General features: G+C 56.3%; 1 protein-coding gene across 3 annotated transcripts; it reads left to right on the top strand.

The window, feature by feature from the left end:
• The first annotated feature begins 6,972 nt into the window (after positions 1-6,972).
• On the top strand, positions 6,973-19,783 carry U2AF1 (U2 small nuclear RNA auxiliary factor 1). 3 transcript variants are annotated; one of them, XM_032356252.1, is made up of 8 exons: positions 6,973-7,101; positions 10,316-10,403; positions 14,201-14,267; positions 17,663-17,712; positions 17,861-17,959; positions 18,513-18,646; positions 18,738-18,830; positions 19,502-19,783. In XM_032356252.1, exons 1-8 carry the CDS (start codon positions 7,058-7,060, stop codon positions 19,647-19,649), a joined length of 723 nt encoding a protein of 240 aa, XP_032212143.1. In that variant the 5' UTR covers positions 6,973-7,057; the 3' UTR covers positions 19,650-19,783. The 3 variants fall into 3 exon arrangements, with proteins under 3 accessions (XP_032212143.1, XP_032212144.1, XP_032212145.1); XM_032356253.1 differs by lacking the exon at positions 14,201-14,267 and adding an exon at positions 13,300-13,366; XM_032356254.1 differs by lacking the exons at positions 6,973-7,101; positions 10,316-10,403 and adding an exon at positions 13,300-13,366.
• Positions 19,784-21,859: the final 2,076 nt, after the last annotated feature.

Genomic DNA, 21,859 nt, shown 5'->3' with positions numbered 1-21,859 from the left:
CCCATGCTATCCTGTGACAGCGCGGGCTGGACTGTGTTCTAGTGTTCCATGGAAGGTGGGACTTGAGCGATGAAACTGGATCTTCGGCTGAAGCTCTGTCTAAGCAAACGGCTTCTCCTGAGGGCTTATCTTAAAGTGGAAATATCTTTTTTTAAAAAAGACTTTATTTCTTTCTTTGACAGAGAGAGCTCAAAAGTAGGCAGAGGAGGGGGGAAGCAGGCTCCCTGCTGAACAGAGAGCCCAATGCGGGGCTCAATCCCAGGACCCTGAGATCATGACCTGAGCCGAAGGCAGAGGCTTAACCCACTGAGCCACCTGGGCACCCCGAAATGGAAATATCTTAAAGATGGAATTGTTCATCAGAAAGGAGGTAGAACTCTAAGATTTGGAAAACTCCCAGCCTATCCACATTGCAAAAATGGACAACACGAAGGATGTTTGAGTGACCATAGATAAAAAGATTGGACATTATTCTCCAAGACAAGAGGGAAGGACCCTGAGACCTTTGGAGACCACTGGAGGGAGGATTCTCTCACTGTGGCTCCAGGTGCTTTCTCAACCCCTACCCCAAGCCCCCACCCCCTCCACAGAGTGCTGGAGGCACGGCTGCCTCCGCCTCGATTTCAAAGGATGGGGCCTCCAGAGCTGTAACTCCGTGACCCCAGCTGCAGAGAGTCAACCTGAGGGCAGGGCCCTGAAAGAGTTGCACCAGGGTGAGAGCATCCTGCCTAGCAGAGCTTGGGTCAGGATCCTGCCCCAGTAGTCCTGGAAGGCAGAGAATCCAGGGAGGATTCATCTGAAGCCTCAAACTCTTGCAGTTTTTCTTGTAGTAGTTTGGACTTGCTTGGTCTGGTCACCCCATCCTTCCTCCCAGTGCTCCCCTTCGCAATGGGCATGTCTGTCCTGTGCCCACCATTGCATTCAGGACAGCTTCATAGCTGGAGAGGTGCTGCCTCAGCATGACCGTCCCTAGGGTCTCCCCAACCCCCAACTTAGAGGAGATTTAGATAGACTTTGGACTCGGACTTGGGAGTTGATGCCAGAACAAGTTCAAACTTGGGCTGTTGGGACAGAGCGAATGTATTTCTCCTGCGAGGACATGACATCTAGGGGCCAGGAGGAGCAGGCTGGGGTCTGAGGGTGCTCCCCTGACATTCGTAGGCTGAAACTGCCCCCCACAAAGGTGATGGCCGTAGGCAGCGGGGCCTCTGGGAGGTGGGGGAAGCCCTCATGACTGGGGTCAGTGCCCTTAGGAAGGAGACCCCCAGGAGCCCTCTTGCCCCTTCCCTGCTGTGCAGACACAGGGAGAAAATGACATCGGTGAATGAGGAGGGCTTTCAGCACTGTAGGGAGCAAGACGGAGTTACTCATGTCAGGCAGGGACAGCAGCCCACCACATCAAGTGAAGACGAGGGGTCACCCAGACCAGCACCGGCCGACCATACCCCAGAACCGACAACCAGCAGAAGCAGAGGAGGTCGGCAGGGCCCGGGACTGATGCCAGCCCTTTACAAAGGGAGGATTTCACAGCAAACCGTCAGACTTCTCAGACCCTGACCCCGGCATGTCTGACCATTTCAAACGGCAGCTGCTGCCTGGGGCTCTGCCCAACTGGTGTCCAGGAGGAACGGAGATCCCTCCCTGCTGGGACATAAGAGCAGTAAGCGCCAGGAGGTGACCCAGACCGACGGAGACCTTATCTCACGGTGCACTCACAGACTGACGTCGCGTGGGAGTTGTTCGCTTCTACGTCCTGTCCTGCCTAAAGTGCCATGTGGCCCGTCTCGTGCTGTGCTGTGTGTGACCCGTAAGAAGCCAAGGTCAACACGTGGGGAGATGTCGCTGAGTTTGGAATCCTGACCCTGCCTCATCAGCACGTTGACCTTAAGGACCAAATAAAGCCGGTGTTGGGAAACACACGCCTGTCGCGCACGCCTCCATAGCACGCCCCTGACCACCACACGTGAAATCTGCTGGTGCCTAGATCTTGGACATCCAGCTTCCATAAGTGTAAGACATACCTGTCTGTCATCCAGACACCCCTCTTTGGTCTTCAGCTATGGCAGACCGAGTGGACAAAAACACTAGTATAGGTACTGTTGTGGTGACACGGGGGCACTGAGGCCTGGCCAAGAGCAGCAGAGACAGTTGAGAGAAACCAAGGAATTAGACTGGATGGGAGGGTAAGGAAGACAGAAAACCAAGGACCACCCACGCAGACTTACGGTATGGAGGACTAACAGCCACTAAAGGCGAGAGCAGGCTCAAGTCTGGAGTTGGGAGAACATGAGATCAGATGGAAACACACTGAGCTCAAGGACTTGGCCGACTCCTGAGTAGCAATCTCCCTCTCAGTTGTGTTTGTTTCCTGCCTCAGTACAGGTGTGCCAGCTACGCCCTGCAAATACCAGGGATACAGACAGACAGACGAGTGAGTGGATGCATGGTTTAATGATTAGATGGGTGAGTGCTGGATGAATGGGTGGATGATTTGATGATCAATGAGTGATAGTTGGATGGATTGGATAGGTGGGTGGATGGATGGCTGGACAGATGGACGGACAGACGGAGGAATGATGTTGGCGGCCCTGGTTCCAGTAGCCGTATTAACTCCTTGTGATGGAGCCTTGTATTTCAGTTCAGTTCCCATAAGCAGACTTTATCCTGCCTTCTTCATTTCTCCTGGGGGCTCTACAGGGACACCTCATTTCCAGTTTCCACCTCTTCAGGAGCCATCCTTCCTGGACCACGCCCCACAGCTGCACCCTCTGGATCAGATCTGCCTGCTGAACGGGCATCTGTCTTGTTGCTTATCTGGCCTTACCTCTGAGCACCTGTTCTTCCTATGAGAGGTTCCTGATTTGCTGATCCAGCTCTTCTCCAGGTACGGAATGTTTGTTCTGTTGCCAGGTCAACAAGCGAATTCATCTGAACACTAGTGATTAGCATGCAGCCCCCTTCCAGCCAAGAGCACCCATGGTCCTGCTGTACAGCCCACTTCTGGAGTACATCATGTTGCCCTCTGCAGTGACAGCTGCCTCTGAGACCATCTGGTCTACTGGTGTCCCAACTCTAGCTCTCTTCTTCCCAATGTCACTGCTCCTCTGAAGGGTCCTGCTGCTAACCCCACCCAGGCGCTACTGTCCCTTGGAGCCCTGGCCCTTGATCTACTCAATTCTTGGGGTACTTAACCTCCGGACAACATCCCCCAGGGCCTAGAGTTTCTCTTAACTTTGGAGGCTAAAGACCCCTTTAGGAATCTGACAAAATCACAACTATTTGCCCCCAGAGCACACACAAATACTGGGATACTGTATATATATTCCAGGGTTCCGTGTATATTTATATACGTTAATTTTCTATATAAGAATAAATCCCAAATACGTTACTCCACCTGGGCCTCTCTGCAGAACTTACTTTTTTTCTTTCCTTCTTTTTAATGTAGGTTCCACGCCCAGCATGGAGCCCGATGCAGGGCCTGAACTCACGACCCTGGGATCAAGAACTGAGCTGCAACCGAGAGTCGGATGCTTTACCGACTGGACCCCCCAGGCGCCCTCTCTCCTGAGCTTTAGACGTAGACATACCTGCACTGTCCAATACAGCAACCGGTCAGCCTACATCACTACTTCAGTTTAAAATTTAAATTAATTAAAGTTAAATAAAATGTAAAATTCGGCACCTCATCCTGCCAGCTACATGTCACGTGCTCGTAGGCCAGGCGGCCAGTGGCAGTCCCATCACGGGGCAGCACTGACGGCATCTCCTTCATCACAGGACGTTCTAACAGACCTGTCTCCTGATGTAGTCGAGAAGTGCCTGGTCATTTCTATCTGAATGCCCCCTAGGCCATCTCCTCTCCTGCTGGACTAGTCGGTGGTACTACGGGTAACCATACACCGTGTCGGCACCCTAAAATCTCAGTGGCTTACAGAAATGGCTGTGTCCCAGCTCTCTTGCCCGCGGGGCCACCAGAGCACTGACTGGGCTGCAGGTCGGTTAGCCCTGCTCTGTGTACTTTTCACGCAGGCCCCCGACGGCAAAGAGCAGCCACGTGGGACCAGCTCTTCTGGATGCGACTTCCTTACATCAGGTCACATTCTACTGGCAAAAGCGAGGTACAGGACCAGGCCCCCCCAGCAGGGGATGAGTCACAGTGTGGATCGCCTGTGGGGCACCGTGGGCAGGCAGGAAAAGCAGGAAAAGCTGCAAACTAATAACCCAACCTCCCAGAGGCCAGAACTGCCCCCAGATCTGTTTCTCCTCAGCCACTCTGTGCCTCAGTAGACACGACTCTCCCTCTGACCGCTCGAGGTGCCTGCGGATGACGAACCACCCGGCCAGGGACACACCGAGGCAAGACGTCAGGCCCCGGCTTGGGCAGCAGACGCGTGCCGCAACGCGGAGCTCCGGTGTCACGTGCTAATGGGGGGCGAGGGGAGGATGTAGGGACCGTAGCACGGCCAAAGCAAGGCAGCGGGCGCCTCCCCAGCCCAGTGCAGCAGGGAGATCGCAGACTGGGACTCCCCACATCTCCCAGTAATGTGATGAATTACCCAACTTCCTTCTAAAATCCCTTTTAGATAACAGGACTATGGGGCTTAAACGACAGACATTTATTCTATCACAGTGCTGGAGCCTAGAGGTCCAAGGTCAAAGTGGGGACAGGGCTGGTTCCCCCGATGCCTCTCTCCCGGGATCACAGACAGTCCTCGCCCGTGTTCTCGTGCAGTTGCCCCTCTGGGTGCCTGTGTGTCCCAACTTCTTGTAAGGACCCCAGTCGGATTGCTCAGGGCCCGCCCGCCGGCTTCACTTCACCCTAATCACCTCTGGAAAGGCCCCCATCAGCAAGCACAGTCCCATTCTGAGGGAAATCCATACGTCAGAGCTTCAACATAGAGTTTCCAAGAGACAAGGGACAAGGTACTGCCCATCCCAGCAGCCGGCCTTCAGCCGGGGCAGCTCTCAGCCCAGGACACGGACCCCGTCTGCCACCCCAGCCCCAATTCAGGCTCCTCGCTTCTGACTGACCGAACTGGCCCTCTAGCCACTTGTCCTGTCTGGTCTGAGCACCCTCTAATGCAGGCAGGACTCTAAGGTCACTCCCAGGAATCTCCTCCCCTAAGGACTATGGTAGGCACGGCTGTGAAGAAACTGCCAACGTCATTAAGACTTTAACACAGGGAGAGTGTCCTGGCTCAACCAGGAACCGGGGCCCAGTGCAGTAACCGGAGCCCTTACATGCGAAGCCGTCTCTGGCTAGAGACGGAGAGACCAAAGCACGAGACTGAACCCAGCGGTCCCAGAAGGCTCTGTGAGGCAGAGAGAGCCAGTACCGCCCAGAACCGGACCGACGGCCAGCCGGGAAGCAGGAAACCCACCCTGAGCCCGCAGGACCTGAATCCCACCCACACCGGAATGCGCCCGAAGACCGCGCTTCGCTGCTGTGCCCACAAAGTCCACCTGACCGACCCACCGCTCCAGCCCTGCCCAGGCCAGCAGGCTTGGCGGCTACACAGCTGCGGGATGACCACCGCGTCTGGAGCCAGAGTCTGCCGCAGCGCGACGCCGGTGGCTGACGGACGCACGGTCATCTCGAGAGCAGGGAGGCTCACTGCCCCCGCGGGAGTCCTGGGCGGCAGGCGCAGCGGCTCTCAGTCGGCCTGCGAACCGGGCCGCGAACAGGGCCGCGAACGGGGCCGCGAACGGGGCCGTGAACCGGGCCTGCGAACCGGGCCGCGAACCGGGCTGCGAACGGGGCCGTGAACCGGGCCTCCGAACCGGGCCGCGAACCGAGCCTGCCAACCGGGCCTGCGAACCGGGCCGCGAACGGGGCCGCGAACCGGACCTGCGAACCGGGCCGCGAACAGGGCCGCGAACGGGGCCGTGAACCGGGCCTGCGAACCGGGCCGCGAACCGGGCTGCGAACCAGGCCGCGAACAGGGCCGCGAACGGGGCCGTGAACCGGGCCTGCGAACCGGGCTGCAAACCAGGCCGCGAACGGGGCCGCGAACGGGGCTGCGAACCGGGCCTGCGAACCGGGCCGCGAACCGAGCCTGCCAACTGGACCTGCGAACCGGGCCGCGAACCGGGCCTGCGAACCGGGCTGCGAACCGGGCTGCGAACCGGGCTGCGAACCAGGCCGCGAACCGGGCTGCGAACCGGCCCGGGGCTCCTCGCGGCTGCGCCTGCAGTGAAGCGTCCGCCCCCCGCGCCCGAGGTCGACGCGCTCGGAGCCGCACGAGCCCAGCGCAGCCCCAGACGCCGAACACCGCGGCCGGGACGACTCCCTCGGGCGGTCCTCGCCGCAGACGCGCCCGGGGCTGCTGCGTCCGTGGGACTCCGAGGCCCCGAGGCCGCCCGGCGGGGGCACAGGCCGCGTCCCTCCCCGGAGCCCGCCGGCCGCCGCGGCCCCCACACCGCGGCCCCGGAGCGGGAAACCGCGGCACGTCGGGCCCCGGGCGGCCTTCCCGCGCTCCCGGCCGTCTCCGCCGCGGCCCCCCGGCTCCGCGCGAGCCAGCGCCGCCCCCCGCCGCCCCCCGCCGCCCCGCCCCCGCCCGGAGCCGGCGCACCGGAGAGACCCCCAGCCCGAGCCCCGCGCGGCGTCCAGGAGGCCGGGGCGGCGGGGCGCGGGTCTCCGGCGAGGGGAGGGGCTCCGCGCGGACGGGCGCCGGGCCCCGGATGCTTCTCCGAGACCGCCTCTGCGCGTTCGGCTTCCGGGGGCCCGGGAGGCGCGAGGGGCGCGGGGTCCGGGCCGCGGAGGGCGGCGGCGGCGGAGAGCGCGGGCTCCCGGGCCGAGGGGCGCGGTGCTGGCTGCGCGGGGAGCGCGGGCGCCGGCAGGGGGCGCCGGCGGGCGGCGCGCGGGCTCCCGGCCGAGGGGGCGGTGCCTCCCGCGCGCGGCAAGCCCCGCCCGCGCGCAGGCAACGCCTCGTCCGATTGGCCAGCGCCGCCACGCCGTCGGGGCGGGGCGAGCGTCGTCGCGTCCGGGTGACGTCTCCCGCGGGCGTCGGGCAGGGTCGGCGGCGTCGGCAGCAGTGGCGGCGGCGGCGGGTGGGAAATGGCGGAGTACTTGGCCTCCATTTTCGGCACCGAGAAAGACAAGTGAGTGAGGGCCGCCGGCCGGGGCTCCGGGCCGGGGAGGCGGGCGGGGCGCGCGCGGGCGCGGCGGCGGGGTCGGGCGGCCGCGGGAGGCCCGGGCGGGCGGGCGGGCGGGGGGAGGGGCGCGGCGGCCCTTCCGGCCTCGGGAGCCGCGCGCCGCCGCCTCGTGGGCGCCTGGGCGGGCGGGCGGGCGGCGGGCTTCCGCTCGGGCGGCGCGGCCTCTCCGGCCGGCGGCTGCTCCGCGGCCCGGGGGCCGCCCGCTGTGCCGGCGCCCGGAGCCCCCGCCCCCGGCTCCGAACCGTCTCGAGTTTGGGCCGAAGTTGTCAGCGCGGCCGCCGCGGGCGTCGGTCGGGCGCGCGGCCTCGGGCCCGCCGTGTTCGTCGCCCGGTCACTCGGGGCGCGGGGCCGCTGGGCGAGCCTCCGGCGGTGGAAGCCCCGCGCCGGGCCGGGCCTGAGGACATGGACGCGAACAAGTGCGACGAACTTGGTGCCGGCTCGAGACGGAGCCCGGTTTCACGCGCTCGGAGACGCGATCCGGCGCGGCGGAACGCCTGGGCCCTCCCCCGCCCGCCTCTGCGGCCGCACGCCCCCCCCTGCCCGGCTGCTCGATTACGAGCAGAAAATGCAGTTCCGATTTGACTGTCAATTTGGGACGTTTTGGTTCCGTGGCCGCAGGGGAGGTCTTGTTTAGGAGCGTAATTCCTGCTTGGAAAACCGAAAATCTGAGCTCTGGTGTAATTGATTTGGGGTCCGTAGTTACCACGTCGGGTTCTTCGGGCTGTTCAGGGCTTACGTTGATGTTAAGTCCCTGGGTTTGTCCAGATAAAGGTTTCAGTACCCCTTTTTCCAACACGGTGGGGGTTTTAATTATTATTCTTTAAAGATTTTATTTTTAAGTAACCTGTGCGTCCAGCGTGGGGCTCGAACTGGCCGACCCTGAGATCAGGAGTGGGGCGCGCGCAGCTCCGGGACTGTGCACCCGTCAGACACTTTACATTGTTTCTGTTTTCCAGGATGCAGGCTATCTTGTAACCTTTTGTGTTGTTGGGAAGAGGGTTTTTTGTTTTTTAGTAGCAAACCACAGGATACAATCGTCCGTCCTAGTCACTTCAGAAACATTGTTGTCAACCGTAAGTCTGTCTCTGCTGACTTAAAGAGGAACAAAATCGGACGGTGTTCTCAAGGACCTAGAAGGGAGGGGGGCTTGTCGCGTACAGGATGATTAAAGTAAAACAGACCGAAGCTTGTTAAGTGCTAGGGAAGGTGGTCGCTGGAGGCGCCTGGGAACTTACCTGTAAACCTCATCCGAAATGAATGGGCTGCTCTTCTGGGAAAAGAGCCTTCTCCCAGCTACAAAAATGCAGTGTTGATTTCATCCTTGAGCTGGTAATAGTGCCCTGACTTCTATTCCATGAAGTTTTCTCCTTATTCTTGTAAAAAGCTGCTCCTGGAGGTGCCTTCACTGTGCTGCCAACACTTGAAGTTTAGAGGTTTATTCCAGTAGCCTTTTTTATATTCCTGCTGTGAGAAACCACATTTCAGCCTGGTAGAGCTCTATCATGAGAGGCATGGCTTTAATTTGGAAACAAGATTATTTAATCTAAATTGCTCGTAGTCTCATTTCAGGGCGGCTTGAGGGGTTTTAAATTGCAGGAGCCAGTATCAACTCCCAAAAAATGAAGATGATGAGTCCGGCCAACTTCTTTCTCTTTTCCCCAAGCTAGAAGTAAAATGTAGGTGTGTACCAATTAACAGGATTTAGCAAGTCCTACATTTGGAGTTACGGACATTCTCTAAATCCAAGCAAAAGTTCGTTCTCTAACATCTTCTCCGTGATGGTGGATCAGACTTGTTTTCTGTCTCTTCTTTCATTTCAGTAGTTTAATAAGTGGGTCACTAAAAGTTTATTACTAGGAAAGTTTTGACTAATACCCGAAGGTCTGATTGAGCATGATGAAATGAAAGCCATCTCTGCAAGTACAGGAACAAAGATTGTTTTAATAATAGAGAGTAGTTGGGTATTGTTCAGGTGGGGCTGTCGCCCATTCTGAGGGATTCTTAAAATAAGCTCTTCGTTTTCAGGGGACTTTCTAAAGATGTAAGTTGTATATTGTACTTAAGTTCCGTAAGGAGAGACTTGTATGATGAGTTTGCAGATCCGTACAGTAATCGTATTCCTTCCCTGATAATCCTGACTTTCCCGTGTTTACTGCTACCTAGTAAGAAGTCAGTGGCTAATTGATACTTGTGAACCATCACATTTTGTTCAAGCCCTTTGATTCTAACTTTGGACCGACTGTCTGGACATAGGTCACTTGCTAAAAAATTGAATCTGCAGGGTAACCGTCCCACCTCTGCGAGTCCAATCTGGGGCCCATCCAGTAAGATTTCATAGTTCATCACAGGTCTGAGCCAGCGGACGCTGCTGTCGCGATGGCTGGATCGTTAGGTTTGATTTCGTCTGGATCATCCCAGTGTTTGAACAGCAGTAAGAGAGGGGCTTTGCGACAGGGACAGAAGGTGGCCTGACGTAAGAACCGGTGGAGGAGTTCCCCAATAGCCTGTCTTCAGTGTATTGAAACCAGGAGACTGGCTTGCTTCAGACCTGTGTTTGGAAATTTCCTGTTGGTCTGGCGTCACGAACGAGAGAGCATGGACTTTGTTAGATAATGATTGCATTTAGTGAGTCGTTTTTATGAGGCGCACGTGCCGTCTCTGATTCTTGGAACAAAGCCAGCTTGGCGTTTTCCTCGTTTCACAGATGGCTCCTGGGACCCGGAGAGGTAGGGTGCCTTGCCCAAGGCCAGGTAGCTAGTGGGGGAGTCGGAATCTTAACCCTCACTGTGCCGGGTTGGTGCCCTCGAGAGAGAACTTCATCCTAGAACACTAGAGAGCGGATATGTTTTTCAATTAAATTTCATTTTAAACAGAATATTTCATTTAAGAAAAAAACACTATAGAGCAGAATGAGTAGCTGAGAGTCGATATGGATGAGGGGTCCTGGGTTGGGAGTTAGAAACTCTTTGTGGGAAGTAGCGTGCTTGTCAAGAGGCCCGTTCAAGTGATGTTTCCAGAACTGCTGCCCCAGAATGCCCTGCGCCTGGGTGTTCGTGGCGCCAAGGGAGAAGAGTTTGGTAGCATGTGCCGTGGTGTTGGCGTGTTTACACGTGTCTGATGTCTTCCCAGCCGAATAATCAGCTCTTCTTTTCCCTTACAGAGTCAACTGTTCATTTTATTTCAAAATCGGAGCATGTCGTCATGGAGACAGATGCTCTCGCTTGCACAATAAACCGACCTTTAGCCAGGTTTGTTTGTTTTCCTTTCTTTTTTCTGTTCTCATGTAAATTATCAAAACTTCACGTACTTTACAGAGGCAGTTAATAATGTCCGTGTATCCCGTCGGGCGTTTTTCTCTCTGTTTTATTCTCCATTCGTGTTCATGAGTTTGTTCTTCTGTTTCAATGAGAACGAGGCAGCTGAACCACCCCTGGGGGAGGTCTGCGAGACAGGTCCCTCCTCTTTTACAGAGGAGTGATTAATGTTTGCGTGTTGGCTGTGACTGGTCCCTGCCGCCCAGCCCCCCCCCCCCCCCCGCCCCTCCTGTCCCTCTCACAGACGTGGGTCCAGTGGGGTGGCCGCAGCAGCGAGGAGCCAGCTTGTGTTCCAGGCGCTGGTAGAGGCCATGCGGGCTGTCTGCGCTTTGCTGTCTCCAGGCCGGTGGCGGAGACAGAGCTGGCTGCGGGAGATGCTGGGGCCGTTCTCCGCAGAGCCCCAGGCAGTGTCAGTCCTCCGGTGTCCTGGGACACCCCCGCATTCAGACCTCCAGGCAAGGGGATAGCGAGGTCATCGTGTCAGAGAAACCTTAAAAATGAAACTGAACGTCAGGAGATGACATTTACCTTCAGTTAGTTGCAGCCACTCTGTTTGATCAGTTGAGGGGGTTCCCTGTTAGCCTGAGCTTAGGGCCGCTGTGAGTTCAGATGAGTCAGAAAGTGTGATACGGGGTAGGTTTTGTTTGGTAATTGAAGAACAGGCAAGGGTTTGCTCCCTACAAGTGATCACTGCTGAGTTAGAGGGAGAAAGCACCTGTAGCAGGGACAGGAAGTGTCTGCCCACGTTGATCTGAGCATTTGGAGTTTGAAGACTGCAGTGTTTCCAGACCGAGGACTTCTGAGCTCCTTCCAAGACTACGGCGGGGTCTGAGTGAGCTTCCTCTTAGCCGCTCCGTTACAATTGTGTGTAGCGCCCCTGGGAGCTGCCAGACTCGCCTTTGAGCTCACGTTGTCCTGCTCATGTGTTGTAAACCTCTGTCAGAATAGATACTGGGTTTTTCCTATAAGGATTTAGGAAAATCAGCCAGTTGCTCTAAGAAAGAGACATTTGTATATTCTAATTTAAGCCCATAGAAAACCGCACAATGTAATGGGTTTTTAGAAACCTTTAGAAAGGGGGGAGATGGCTTCCTTTCCTGCATTAGTCTGCTGATAACAGCGCGATTGATATAACAAGAATCTCTCATAACTTACAAATATGTCTCTTTGAATTTCAGAATATCGGAGATCTTGCTTTAAACTTTGTTTACTCTGTTTCTTTTAAGTCCTTTGATTTTTTGGACTAAATCTCACCAGCTAAGCCAGGGGTCCTAGGTTGGGCAGTAACCAAATGTCTTGAGTGTCCACTGAGTTTTTTGACTTTGGGGGGCTGCTTACAGATGTGGCAGGTGTTGGGCCGAGAGGGAAATGATCCTGGCAGGAAAGTTTTCTTCAAGCTCTCTAGAGACACGGCTTGTGTTCTCTCTGAATCTGATGACCTCAGGATGTTGGTGGGAAGTGAATTTTAGTACAGTGGGTCAGAAAGAGAGCGAGTCCGTTAATGTTGGGTGGGGTCGGCTGTAACGTGTTTGCCTGAGCATCTCGCTCCGACTGGCTCGGCTGGTCCGCTGGTTGCAGGCAATCCTGACCTCCCCTGATTGTAATGGAACGTCGTGGCCCACTCTGAGTGAGGATCCTTTTCCTAAACAGCCACTGCCAGATGATCTGAGTGAGACCTAAACGAATTTCTTGTTGAGTAATTGGGCCCCATGCAGCTCCCTCCCAGCGCGATCGCATACACGCTGGCGGTTCCTATTGAAAACTGAGTCAGATCAGCTTTGGGAAATACCAGAGGCAGAGAGAAGTTGTCCTGGGGCAGTACTCGATGGCTAGGGGAGGAGGCCATGCCCGGCGAGAAGGGTCTGCATGTGCGTGCGTGTGCGTGTGTGTGTGTGTGAGGTCTGGCTGTTAGATGTTCCTCCCCCGGGGGTTTCCCCACAGCAGACCTTTGGGGAGTGCCCACACAACATCTTCCTTTACATGTAGCTAGAAACGGAATGGCTGCTTCTGTAAAACCACTGAACTGCTTTGGAGCTGTGTTGAGACTGAACCTTTATTTTTCTAAATCACGCAGTTCATTCATTCAGCCTGTAAAACTCAGTGTGGGTTTCTTTTTAAGCTTCTTGCAGTGATGTGGACGTTAAGATTCATGTACTGTATTAGCCTACTAACTTAAACGTGGTTTGTTTTTTCAGACTTGGTTTTAAGAAGAACGGTACAATGTAAGGTTTCAAGTCTGCCTGATCCAGTTTAAAGCACAAGGGCTAAAAGGATTTTTTTCCCTTAAAAGAAGGATCGGAAAAGAACAGATGTTTAAGCTGTTGTATTATGTAAACAGAGGTCCCACCAAGCAAACAGGAGTGTGTCTAGGTGTCCGTGACAGTCAGGACACCCATTTGGTGCGCCTGTTTCCTGGGAGACCAGACAGCTTGATGGACTGCATACAGTTGACTGACGCATTTGGTTTTAAAAAATACAATTTTGTGTGGGGAATATGATTATCACGTGAAGTTTTCGACATCGTAGCTTGAAGTATAAGAAAATGTCAGTGTGTTATTATTTATTTTGCACTAAAACACTTGAGTAACGTGGGACTGCCGAGAATAATGGCTACAGTTTCCTCTTGGTTGCTGGCTGACTTGCCCTAAGTCGCTGCCCACACTCAGTTTTCATCATGTGGTGGTTTGGGTGCGCTCTCAGGGGACGAGCGCCCGCCTCGTGGGAAGCGAGCGAGCGCTGAGCCATATGCAAACAGGTTGTCTCTTTGCAATTGTCTGATACATGCACAGCAGCCGGTAGAATTCCCCTTTTTATTTTTTTTTCCCCGCAGACCATCTTGATTCAAAACATCTATCGTAATCCCCAAAACAGTGCACAGACGGCTGACGGCTCACACTGTAAGTCCCACAGTTGGAGAAATTTTTTTAAAACAATGGTGTTAAAGAGCCCACTCTTAATTGAGACAAATAATGTTGGCTTCTGAGCTGCTGACGTAGAGCTGTTGCAAACAGGACAAGGTGATGAAGTCCTTGGTACCTACAGCAAGAACCTGGTACTCGGCCACGTCCAGGAGGCTGCCGTCGGCACGGGCGCTGGGAGGCCTCTTCCCTGGGTTGACGTTTGTTAACGAGAGGGAAGGGGTCTGTCCCTGCGACACTTGACAGCCGCCAGCATCACTGGTCTTTCCAGTGCCTGAACGCTTGACCTTAATATGAGGTTCTTTCTGTAAAGCCACAACTCTTAGGAATATTTAGGAATCACTAAGGTAAGTTGCCCAATAAGTGTGGGTTTTATTTCACCATTACAATTTTTTCTCTAGGACGTGGAGATCTCATGATATGTAATTATTGTATTTCTCTGCTCCCGTGGTTCTTGTCATCAGCTGGTGCGGGCACTTCCTCGGCTCCTGACGTTTTCTGTAACACGGAGGACCGTCTTGGCAGTCGTCTGCCAAGGTGCTTGTACCCTTACCCGGGGAACTCAGCAGCGGGGAGTCCTTGCATCCCATGGACAGAAATACAATATCCGCATATCATGGCATCTCCGTGACGGTGCAGGGTTAGGGCGCTCCAAGACAGCCACCCGCTAAGAGAGAACATCTCTGCTTCGAGAGAAAATAACTTGCTCTTTTTTCAGCACTGAGTCTTGACTGAAGTGATCGCCACAGGAAACCGGTGAAGTGTTTAAATTTAATTTTCCGTAATATAAAGTTGTTGCGTTTTGTATTTCAGACCATTGCCCTCTTGAACATTTACCGTAACCCTCAAAACTCTTCCCAGTCTGCTGACGGTTTGCGCTGTAAGTTCATCCAAGTTCCTTCCCTGGTTCCCTGGGCTTGCGCGTCAGAGCTCAGTGTCCGCTCCGCCTGGTCCGCCGCTGTAGCGTCAAGGACAGCCTTCCGCTAGACGTGCCGAGAGCTTTTGTCACTGACCCCTCGGGAGCCTCTGAGATCGCAGCTCCTGCCCACTTACTTAAGCCATGAGAAGGGACCGGAAGGGATGCCCTCCCTGTCCCACAGCTCGGAGCTGCCGCTCTTGTCCTGGACCGTCCCCCTAGGGGAGACTGTGCCTGGAATTAAGTGTGCAGTTCCGTTGTTCCCCTCTAAAGAGCAACAGCATTTAAGTTTCCGGTTAAGAAACAAGTGCTTTGGAAATTATGTTTGAGGTTTTATTATTTCTCATGAGACTCGTTCTTAAAAGTCCATTCTGGCGCCCCCGCTTTAAGTGCGAGAGCATCGTTCCGAGAGCGTTTCCCAAATGAGGGTCCTCCGAGGGGCCCGGACCCCCCTGAGTTTTCCTCCACGCCAGCCCTGGGCCAGCTCAGTCTGTAATCAGCCCTTTGGGCGGCCGTCTGCAGCCGCGGGGGTTCACTTCCCCCGCGTGGGCAAGAGGAGGCGCATGGGCCCTGGAAGCAGGGCTGCGCGGGGCACTTAGTAGACACGGCCCCCTTCTTCCTGCTTTGGGAAGCAGTAAATTTACGTTATGAACGTTGTGTTTCCCAAGGGGTAGTTCTTCGAGAACAAGATCTGTGTTCGTATCACTGGAGATTTCAGAAAATTGAAATTTTAAATTTTATGGCTCTTGAGCCGTGGAATCAGTCTGCTCGTCTGGATAAGCAGAAGCGAGTCCCCGGACTCCTGTTAAGATCACGGGGTCCGAACCAGGCGGCTTCTCGCTCGCCAGTTTGTTCTGAAGCTGCAAAAATTCATGCGAGGTGCTGTCCACAGAGGCCCTGGATAGCCACAGACCTGAGTCCAACACACCCTTGGCCTGTAGCCCCTCAGCTTATAGGGCGATCTACACAGCTCAGTGTAGTGGTCCCAGCAGCACTGCCCGCTCGGGCCAGCCCCCGACGGGGGGACCTCCCAGTGGTGCACCTGTGAGTGCACGGGTCTGTGGGGGAGGGGCTGGTAAGGTTTTCCTGCCCAGACACTGTCTGTCTCCACGCTGATCCTGACCAGTCCTGACCGGGTAGCGGATCATTTGTGTCCCCAAGTGTGATGGTAACAGGATTTACTTGGTAGCCCTTGTTTTAAAATACTTGGTTTTGTTTTGTTTATTTTGTTTTGTTTTGTTTTATAAAGAAACAAGATGAGTAGTTGAAGGGAAATGCTTATATATGAACTTATTAAATAATTTTCGTAACAGCCCTGCCCTGGGATAAAACCAATGAGAGGTTGATGATTGAGTAACAACAGTTAATCATTCTTTGCCCTGATGGTTTACCTGGGGACTACGGATGCTTCATTGACAAAACAGTGTTGGATTAGTTTTCCTCGTGTCTCTCCCTGCGGTTCACGGTGCTCTTGTTGTGCATGTGCTACAGAGTAAAGTTTAGCCGTACCAAATACTCCGATTGTGGGGTCCTGATTCCACAAATTAAATGAAATTCTGACTCTTCAGTTTAGGAAGAAAATCCACTTAAGCTGATGAACCTGTGGCAGACCTTTTGAGAAAATTTTCAACCGGCCGGGTTCATCCAGTCCCTGAATTTACACCTTTTTGACACACCCTTCGGTCTATAAGTACGAACCCAGTTTAAGGATGTGTCTGCGCGAAACGGGGTTTTGAGGTGCCGGTCTGTAGCATCTGCTGAGTCACACAGGTGGCTTTGCAGTGGACCGGGTTCTTAATCACTCACCTCTGTCCTGCCCGAATCACTTGACTGAAAATCTTTAAGCTGAGTATAGAGGATAAAATAGGCCCTCTATGGAGTATTTTCAAATGGAACTTTCCAGAAGTTACTTAGATACAGGAATATCGTTCTCCAGCGAGAGAATAGAAGTAATCACGAGTACAGCAGTGTCCGAACCACCACCAGAGCCTGATTTTCAACACAGCTAGCACTTTGAGCGTGTAAATGCCTTTTCTCCTCATTTTGTTCTGGTGTGAGCAGGAAATGTAAACATTAAAATCTACCTCTTCTCCCGACCAGCTGTTCTGTTTGCTCAGGGCTAGATGGCTACAGGGAAGGAGGTTCTGTTCACGATAGCATGTCCATGGGACCGGGCCGTCAGGAGGAGGAGTTGTTGCCTAGTGCAACCGAGAGTTTTTCATTCTAAAGGAAGCTGGACTCCTGGAAAGTCAAAAATAACTACAGTGCAGGAATCCCCCCTCCCATGCGTTAGAAAGGAAATCTAGGCTATTCTCAGAATCCAAAAGTTGAAAGCTCTTGTCCTTGAAGAGAAGGTTTTTCCAGAGAGCTAGGAAACCACTCCAGGGCAGCTCAGTGGCTAGGTCCGAGCGCCTCAGCTCTGCTCCCTCAGTGGGGTGCGCCAGGCGAGGCCAGGGGTGTGGTCATGGAAGCGGACAGTTGAACATCGAGCTGGCCCAGCCTCCAAGCCACTCAGCCTTCGTAGGCTCCCAGAGCTGGCTGTGTGGCACACTGGTTTATCAGCCTGCCAGCTTTGTGATTTCTCACATTTAGGTCAAGAGAATTCTAGAATTTGAACGGTAACACTTGGTAGAGAGAATGACAACAAAGAATGTAAATTTGGAAAAGTGTCCACACAGCGGACAGGATTTCACTTAGTGCATGTGCATTACGGAGATAAACTTGATGGAAATAGTTCTGGAGTATGAGCTAATGCTTCCTTCAACAAAGCATTGTAACTTTCCCTTTATGCAGAGGCATTTAAAGTACTGTAACTGAACTTGGTCATTATCCTACTGAGTCTTTATTTATGGTCATTTGGGTTTTAATCGCATCAGAAAGAATTTTATAATAGCATCGTGTGGCTGTTCATCTGTAAAAGAAATCAGTCAGGGACATCAGCTCTTAATCACTTACCCTGATTGCGACTTTTATTTTAGCCTAAGAAAGGGGGAAAAACATCCATGTGATTCCTTGGCCTCTATCTTAAATTGTAAAAGGAAGAGAATTGTCATTTAAAAAAATAAGTTCTCGAGGGTAAACTTGACCCTTACACTTCCTGAAAACATGGCCCTTTGATGCGGATTAAAACTTGCTGTGATTGAACGGCCAGCAGTGAGACGGTCAGGAGGGGCGTCTAAGAAGCTCCCCGCACGCGCAGGTTCCGGGCGTCCCGCGGGACCGTCAGTTCTGGTAGAACGCAGCTCCGTGGTGTTTCCTCTCTAGATAATCGAATGTGTGTGACTGTAGCAGGCTGAGAGAAACGCAGCGTGGCGGCGGGCCGGGCTCCCGTCTAACCAGCAAGGTTTCTGTGTTCGCAGGCGCCGTGAGCGACGTGGAGATGCAGGAGCACTACGACGAGTTTTTCGAGGTGAGACGCACCGTTGGAAAGGGACCGGCCCGGTCGCCCTCTGTCCCGGGGGGCTTACGTTTTCTCGTTGCGAGAGAAGTGGGCGTGGCGTTCGGTTCCTCCTTCATCTTGAGTGTGTCGTGAGCCTTAAAGGCCTGTCCCCCCGCAGGAGGTTTTCACAGAGATGGAGGAGAAGTACGGCGAGGTGGAGGAAATGAACGTGTGTGACAACCTGGGCGACCACCTGGTCGGCAACGTGTACGTCAAGGTGAGAACCGCGCGGCGCGTCCGGGGACTGCAGGGTGAAGGCCGCTTGCCCTTGGGTTTCAGCTGTGCACTTGGAAGTTGGGGTCGCTCCCTGCTGGTTGATTTCAAGGCGCTCAGCTGTTGGCTGGCCGGAGCCCAGGTGTGGCGGCCGCCTGTGGGCGCGGGAGGGGCGCACGGGCCACCGCGGTCACCGGGCGCTCTTCCATCCGGGTCTCCATAGCCGTTCCTGACGGGCTGTGTAGACACAGGAGAAGCTGCTTAATGTGTGTGGTTCCTTTTTCCCATTTTTTAAAACCCCCGGCCTGCGCACGTCCTTGCATTTGTTCTTTTAACGCACTGAAATGGGAGGCCAAGGCCGTGGGCAGCTGGCGTGACCTCGCGCCGCCGCAGAGCGCAGCTGTGGGATTGCAGGGAGAGGGTGCGCTGCTCTTCACCTGCTGCGCGGCCTCCGTCCGCCTCACTTGACCCCCGTGAGCACGCGGCGTGCGTTCGGGCCAGGGCTGGGAGGCAGCTGGGAAAGCGCGGCCGCAGGCAGCCTCCCTTCGTCTCCGCAGTTTCGCCGCGAGGAGGACGCGGAAAAGGCCGTGATCGACCTGAACAACCGCTGGTTTAACGGGCAGCCGATCCACGCGGAGCTCTCCCCGGTGACCGACTTCCGAGAGGCGTGCTGCCGCCAGTACGAGATGGGGTAGGTGACGGACGGGGTGCGGCCCGCGGGGGGTGCGGTTCGGGGGGGTGCGGGGAGCGGTGCACGGCATGTGGGCTCTGCTTCCCCGCAGGGAGTGCACGCGAGGCGGCTTCTGCAACTTCATGCACCTGAAGCCCATTTCCAGAGAGCTGCGGCGGGAGCTGTACGGGCGTCGGCGCAAGAAGTGAGTACCTGCCGTGGCCGGCCGCCCCTGTCCCCGAGCCCAGCATGTGCGTCCCCCTGGGGACAGCGGGACGTGCTCTACGGAGAGCAGCGCACGCACATGTGGTCCCGCGAGCCCTTGGTGCCTGCGTGACAGGAGTGGGCTTCAGTCCCTCGGCAGAACTGGGCGCTCCTTTGGGGGCTCCTGGTTTGTGTCGGTTTGCTTTGGGGGGACATAGGCACAACCGGGCAGTCTGTGTGTCTGGGCCTGGGATCGAAGCACCCCTCCGGGAGCGCAGCACAGAGACTGAGCCCGGGTGTCCGGGGAGGGTCCCTCGGCCTGCACAGCTCGCGCTCTGGCCCTGGGGGCTCTCGCCGGTCTCCGCACGCGCTGCCGGCGGTTGTCCCGTTGTCAGCACGGGGGGGAGCCCTGCCCTCCACGCCCCAGAACCGGCCCTGGTGGGGGAGTGTGTCTCGAGCATGGTGGCAGTTCAGCCCCCAAACTTTGGTGCCAGCGTCCCGGAAGTGGGGGCCGTGGGAGGTGACCTGACCCCCGATCCTGCTGGGCCCCTCTTTTTCCCCGACACGGGCCGTGGCTGCACGGTTTCCCTTTGTTCATGCGTTCACCGCTGTGGGTTTCCACCCGGGCTTCGCTGTGGATGCCGCAGTCCCGTTTCTTTTCCTTGGTTGCAGGCATAGATCGAGGTCCCGGTCTCGGGAGCGTCGCTCTCGGTCTAGAGACCGTGGTCGCGGCGGTGGCGGTGGTGGCGGCGGCGGCGGCGGGGGACGGGAGCGTGACAGAAGGCGGTCGAGAGACCGCGAGAGATCTGGGCGATTCTGAGCCGTTTGTACCGTCTGTCTGCCGGGCAGTGCCGTAGTTGATTGACCAGACCAGTTCGTAACGGGGATTTTTTTTAAAAAACAACAAAAACAAACAAAGATGGGTTTCTGAATAAAATTTGTAGCGATACAGTGCCTCGGTGTCACTTACTGCTCGTGCAGTCTCTACCTCTGCTCTCCCCTCCTGGCGGCCTTGCGCATGGTCAGTGCTGTCGCCGGAGGCTGGTCCCCATCCTGACCTGGCTCTGCACGGCGCCGTGGTTCCAAGCATGGGAGACCCCTGCCCCCATTAAGGGACAGTTCCCCTGGGGCATGGTCAAGCTTGTTGCCCGTTAGGCCTCCACGGTAACCGGCAGTCCAGCGTCTCTCCTCCGAGGCTCCCCGGGAGCCCAGCGTGGGGCGGGGGCCGCGCGCACTCACAGGAGGGCTGTCCGGCCGGCCGCTGCGGCCCACCTCTCGCCCAGGACTCGCATCTGCTTGCCGGCCCTCTGTGCAGCCAGGAAGCGGGGCGCTGCCTGAAACCTGGGCGTGCCTGGAGCGGCAGAAGAGCCCCGGGCCCGGCCCTGCACGGGGCGGGCTGCAGCCGCGGCGCCATCCCCGAACCGTCTTTGCCGAGAGAACGGCAGCGCGTGCACTGTGGTGTGACCTTGACTGCTGTCACCGGTTCTGGCCCTCGCATGTCTCAGCCAGGGGCGCTTCCTCAGAGGAGGTCACGTCCGTGGCGCACCACGGCATGGTTCTAGGGACCACCCTGGGACCCTGCCCGTCCCCGCCTGCTGCTTGGCCTCCAGGAGCTGCCAGCCTGCTCAGGGAGCCCGTGGTCAGCCCCGCTCCTGCGCTCTGCGTGGCCCTAGGGACGGTGCGTGGAGGTGGCGTGGGGAGCAAATTCTGCTCACTCCACCAGGATTGGGGTGTTTTGGTTTTTTGTTTTTTCATAAATGTCCATTTTTATAGAAGGAAACATTTCAGTTTTTAATTTGTTGAGAGTGAGCACAAGCCGCGGGTGGGCCGAGGGAGAAGCAGGCTCCCGCTGCAGGGAGCCTGATGCGGGGCTGGATCCCAGGACCCCAGGATCGTGACTGGAGCTGAAGGCAGACACTTAACGGCTGAGCCACCCAGACGCCCCAGAAAGCTTTTTCATTGTTCGTTTCGGACATTCTAACCTACAGGGACGTGGCGGCTGCCGGGAGGCCCTTGCTGCCTTACGTCCGCGCCCTGCCCTGCAGGCTTGGCCCCACAGTCCGAGAAGAGGCCCTGCCCTGCGCGACTGCCACGGGGCCTCCTGTCCCACATTTCCCTGGGGTAGGGTTGGCAGCCGTAGGCCTGGCCAGCCCTGTCTGGACGCGCGTGCCAGCAACGGGAGCGAACGGGGACGAGTGCCTCCTCGGCCATTGGAACGTCCAGCTGGCATCCCGCGCCGAGACGCGCGAGGGCTCGACCCTCGACAAGCGGGTGCCCACACGGAGGCGGCGCCCAGGGGACTTGCTCTGAGAAGTGCCCCGTTCAGACGAGCAATTCGGGAGGAGGGCCGGGTCCATGCAGGGCCGCGTGGTGGAGGCTCCAAGGGCTGGAAAGTGGGAAGCAGAGGGGTTCATGGGCTGCCGCCCCGGTCTTTGCCAGGCACAGGGATTTGGACGCAGCCCGAGCGCCGCCGCAGGAAGGGACCTGGTCGGGTCAGGCGCCGTCCCAGTCGATGCACACAGCCTTCTGAGGCTTGAGGAAACCGCTTTGGTTGGCGACCACGCTGTCCTGGGGCAGCCGCTGGCGAGCGCCGCAGCAACAGCAGGAAAGGCCGGCGGGCTGTAGGATCGCACCGCCTGCCTCTCCCGGTCCGCTAGGGTTTGCACCCGCCCCACGTGGGTTTGCCCGCCAGGCCGGGAGCCAGGTGGCCGCTTCTCGGGGCCTCACCTTGCCTCATGCGGCCGGGACCTGGGAGGGTCTCCTCTTCCCCCGGAACACCCCGTGTCTCGTGCCCCATTGACCCAGTTTGGTGCGACTTACTTTTCTGGTAAGAATGAACAGCTTCCAGGGGCGCCTGGGGGGCTCAGTGGGTTAAGCCTCTGCTTCGGCTCACGACATGATCCCAGGGTCCTGGGATTGGAGCCCCACGTCGGGCTCCCTGCTCAGCGGGGAGCCTGCTTCCCCCTCTCTCTGCCTGCTTGTGATCTCTGTCTGCCAAACAAATAAATAAAATCTTAAAAAAAAAAAAGA

Source organism: Mustela erminea, chromosome 1 (assembly GCF_009829155.1).
Source record: "Mustela erminea isolate mMusErm1 chromosome 1, mMusErm1.Pri, whole genome shotgun sequence".
In the NCBI taxonomy this organism is placed as follows: Eukaryota; Metazoa; Chordata; class Mammalia; order Carnivora; family Mustelidae; genus Mustela; species Mustela erminea.
Note: the sequence above shows the minus strand (reverse complement) of the source record. Positions and strands in the feature narration are given on the sequence as shown.

Coding starts and splice junctions, on each gene's coding strand:
- U2AF1 (XM_032356252.1), top strand. CDS start 7,058: ATGGCGGAGTACTTGGCCTCCATTTTCGGCACCGAGAAAGACAA. Junction 7,102..10,315: donor TTCGGCACCGAGAAAGACAA/GTGAGTGAGGGC, acceptor TTTCCCTTACAG/AGTCAACTGTTCATTTTATT. Junction 14,268..17,662: donor GTCTGCTGACGGTTTGCGCT/GTAAGTTCATCC, acceptor CTGTGTTCGCAG/GCGCCGTGAGCGACGTGGAG.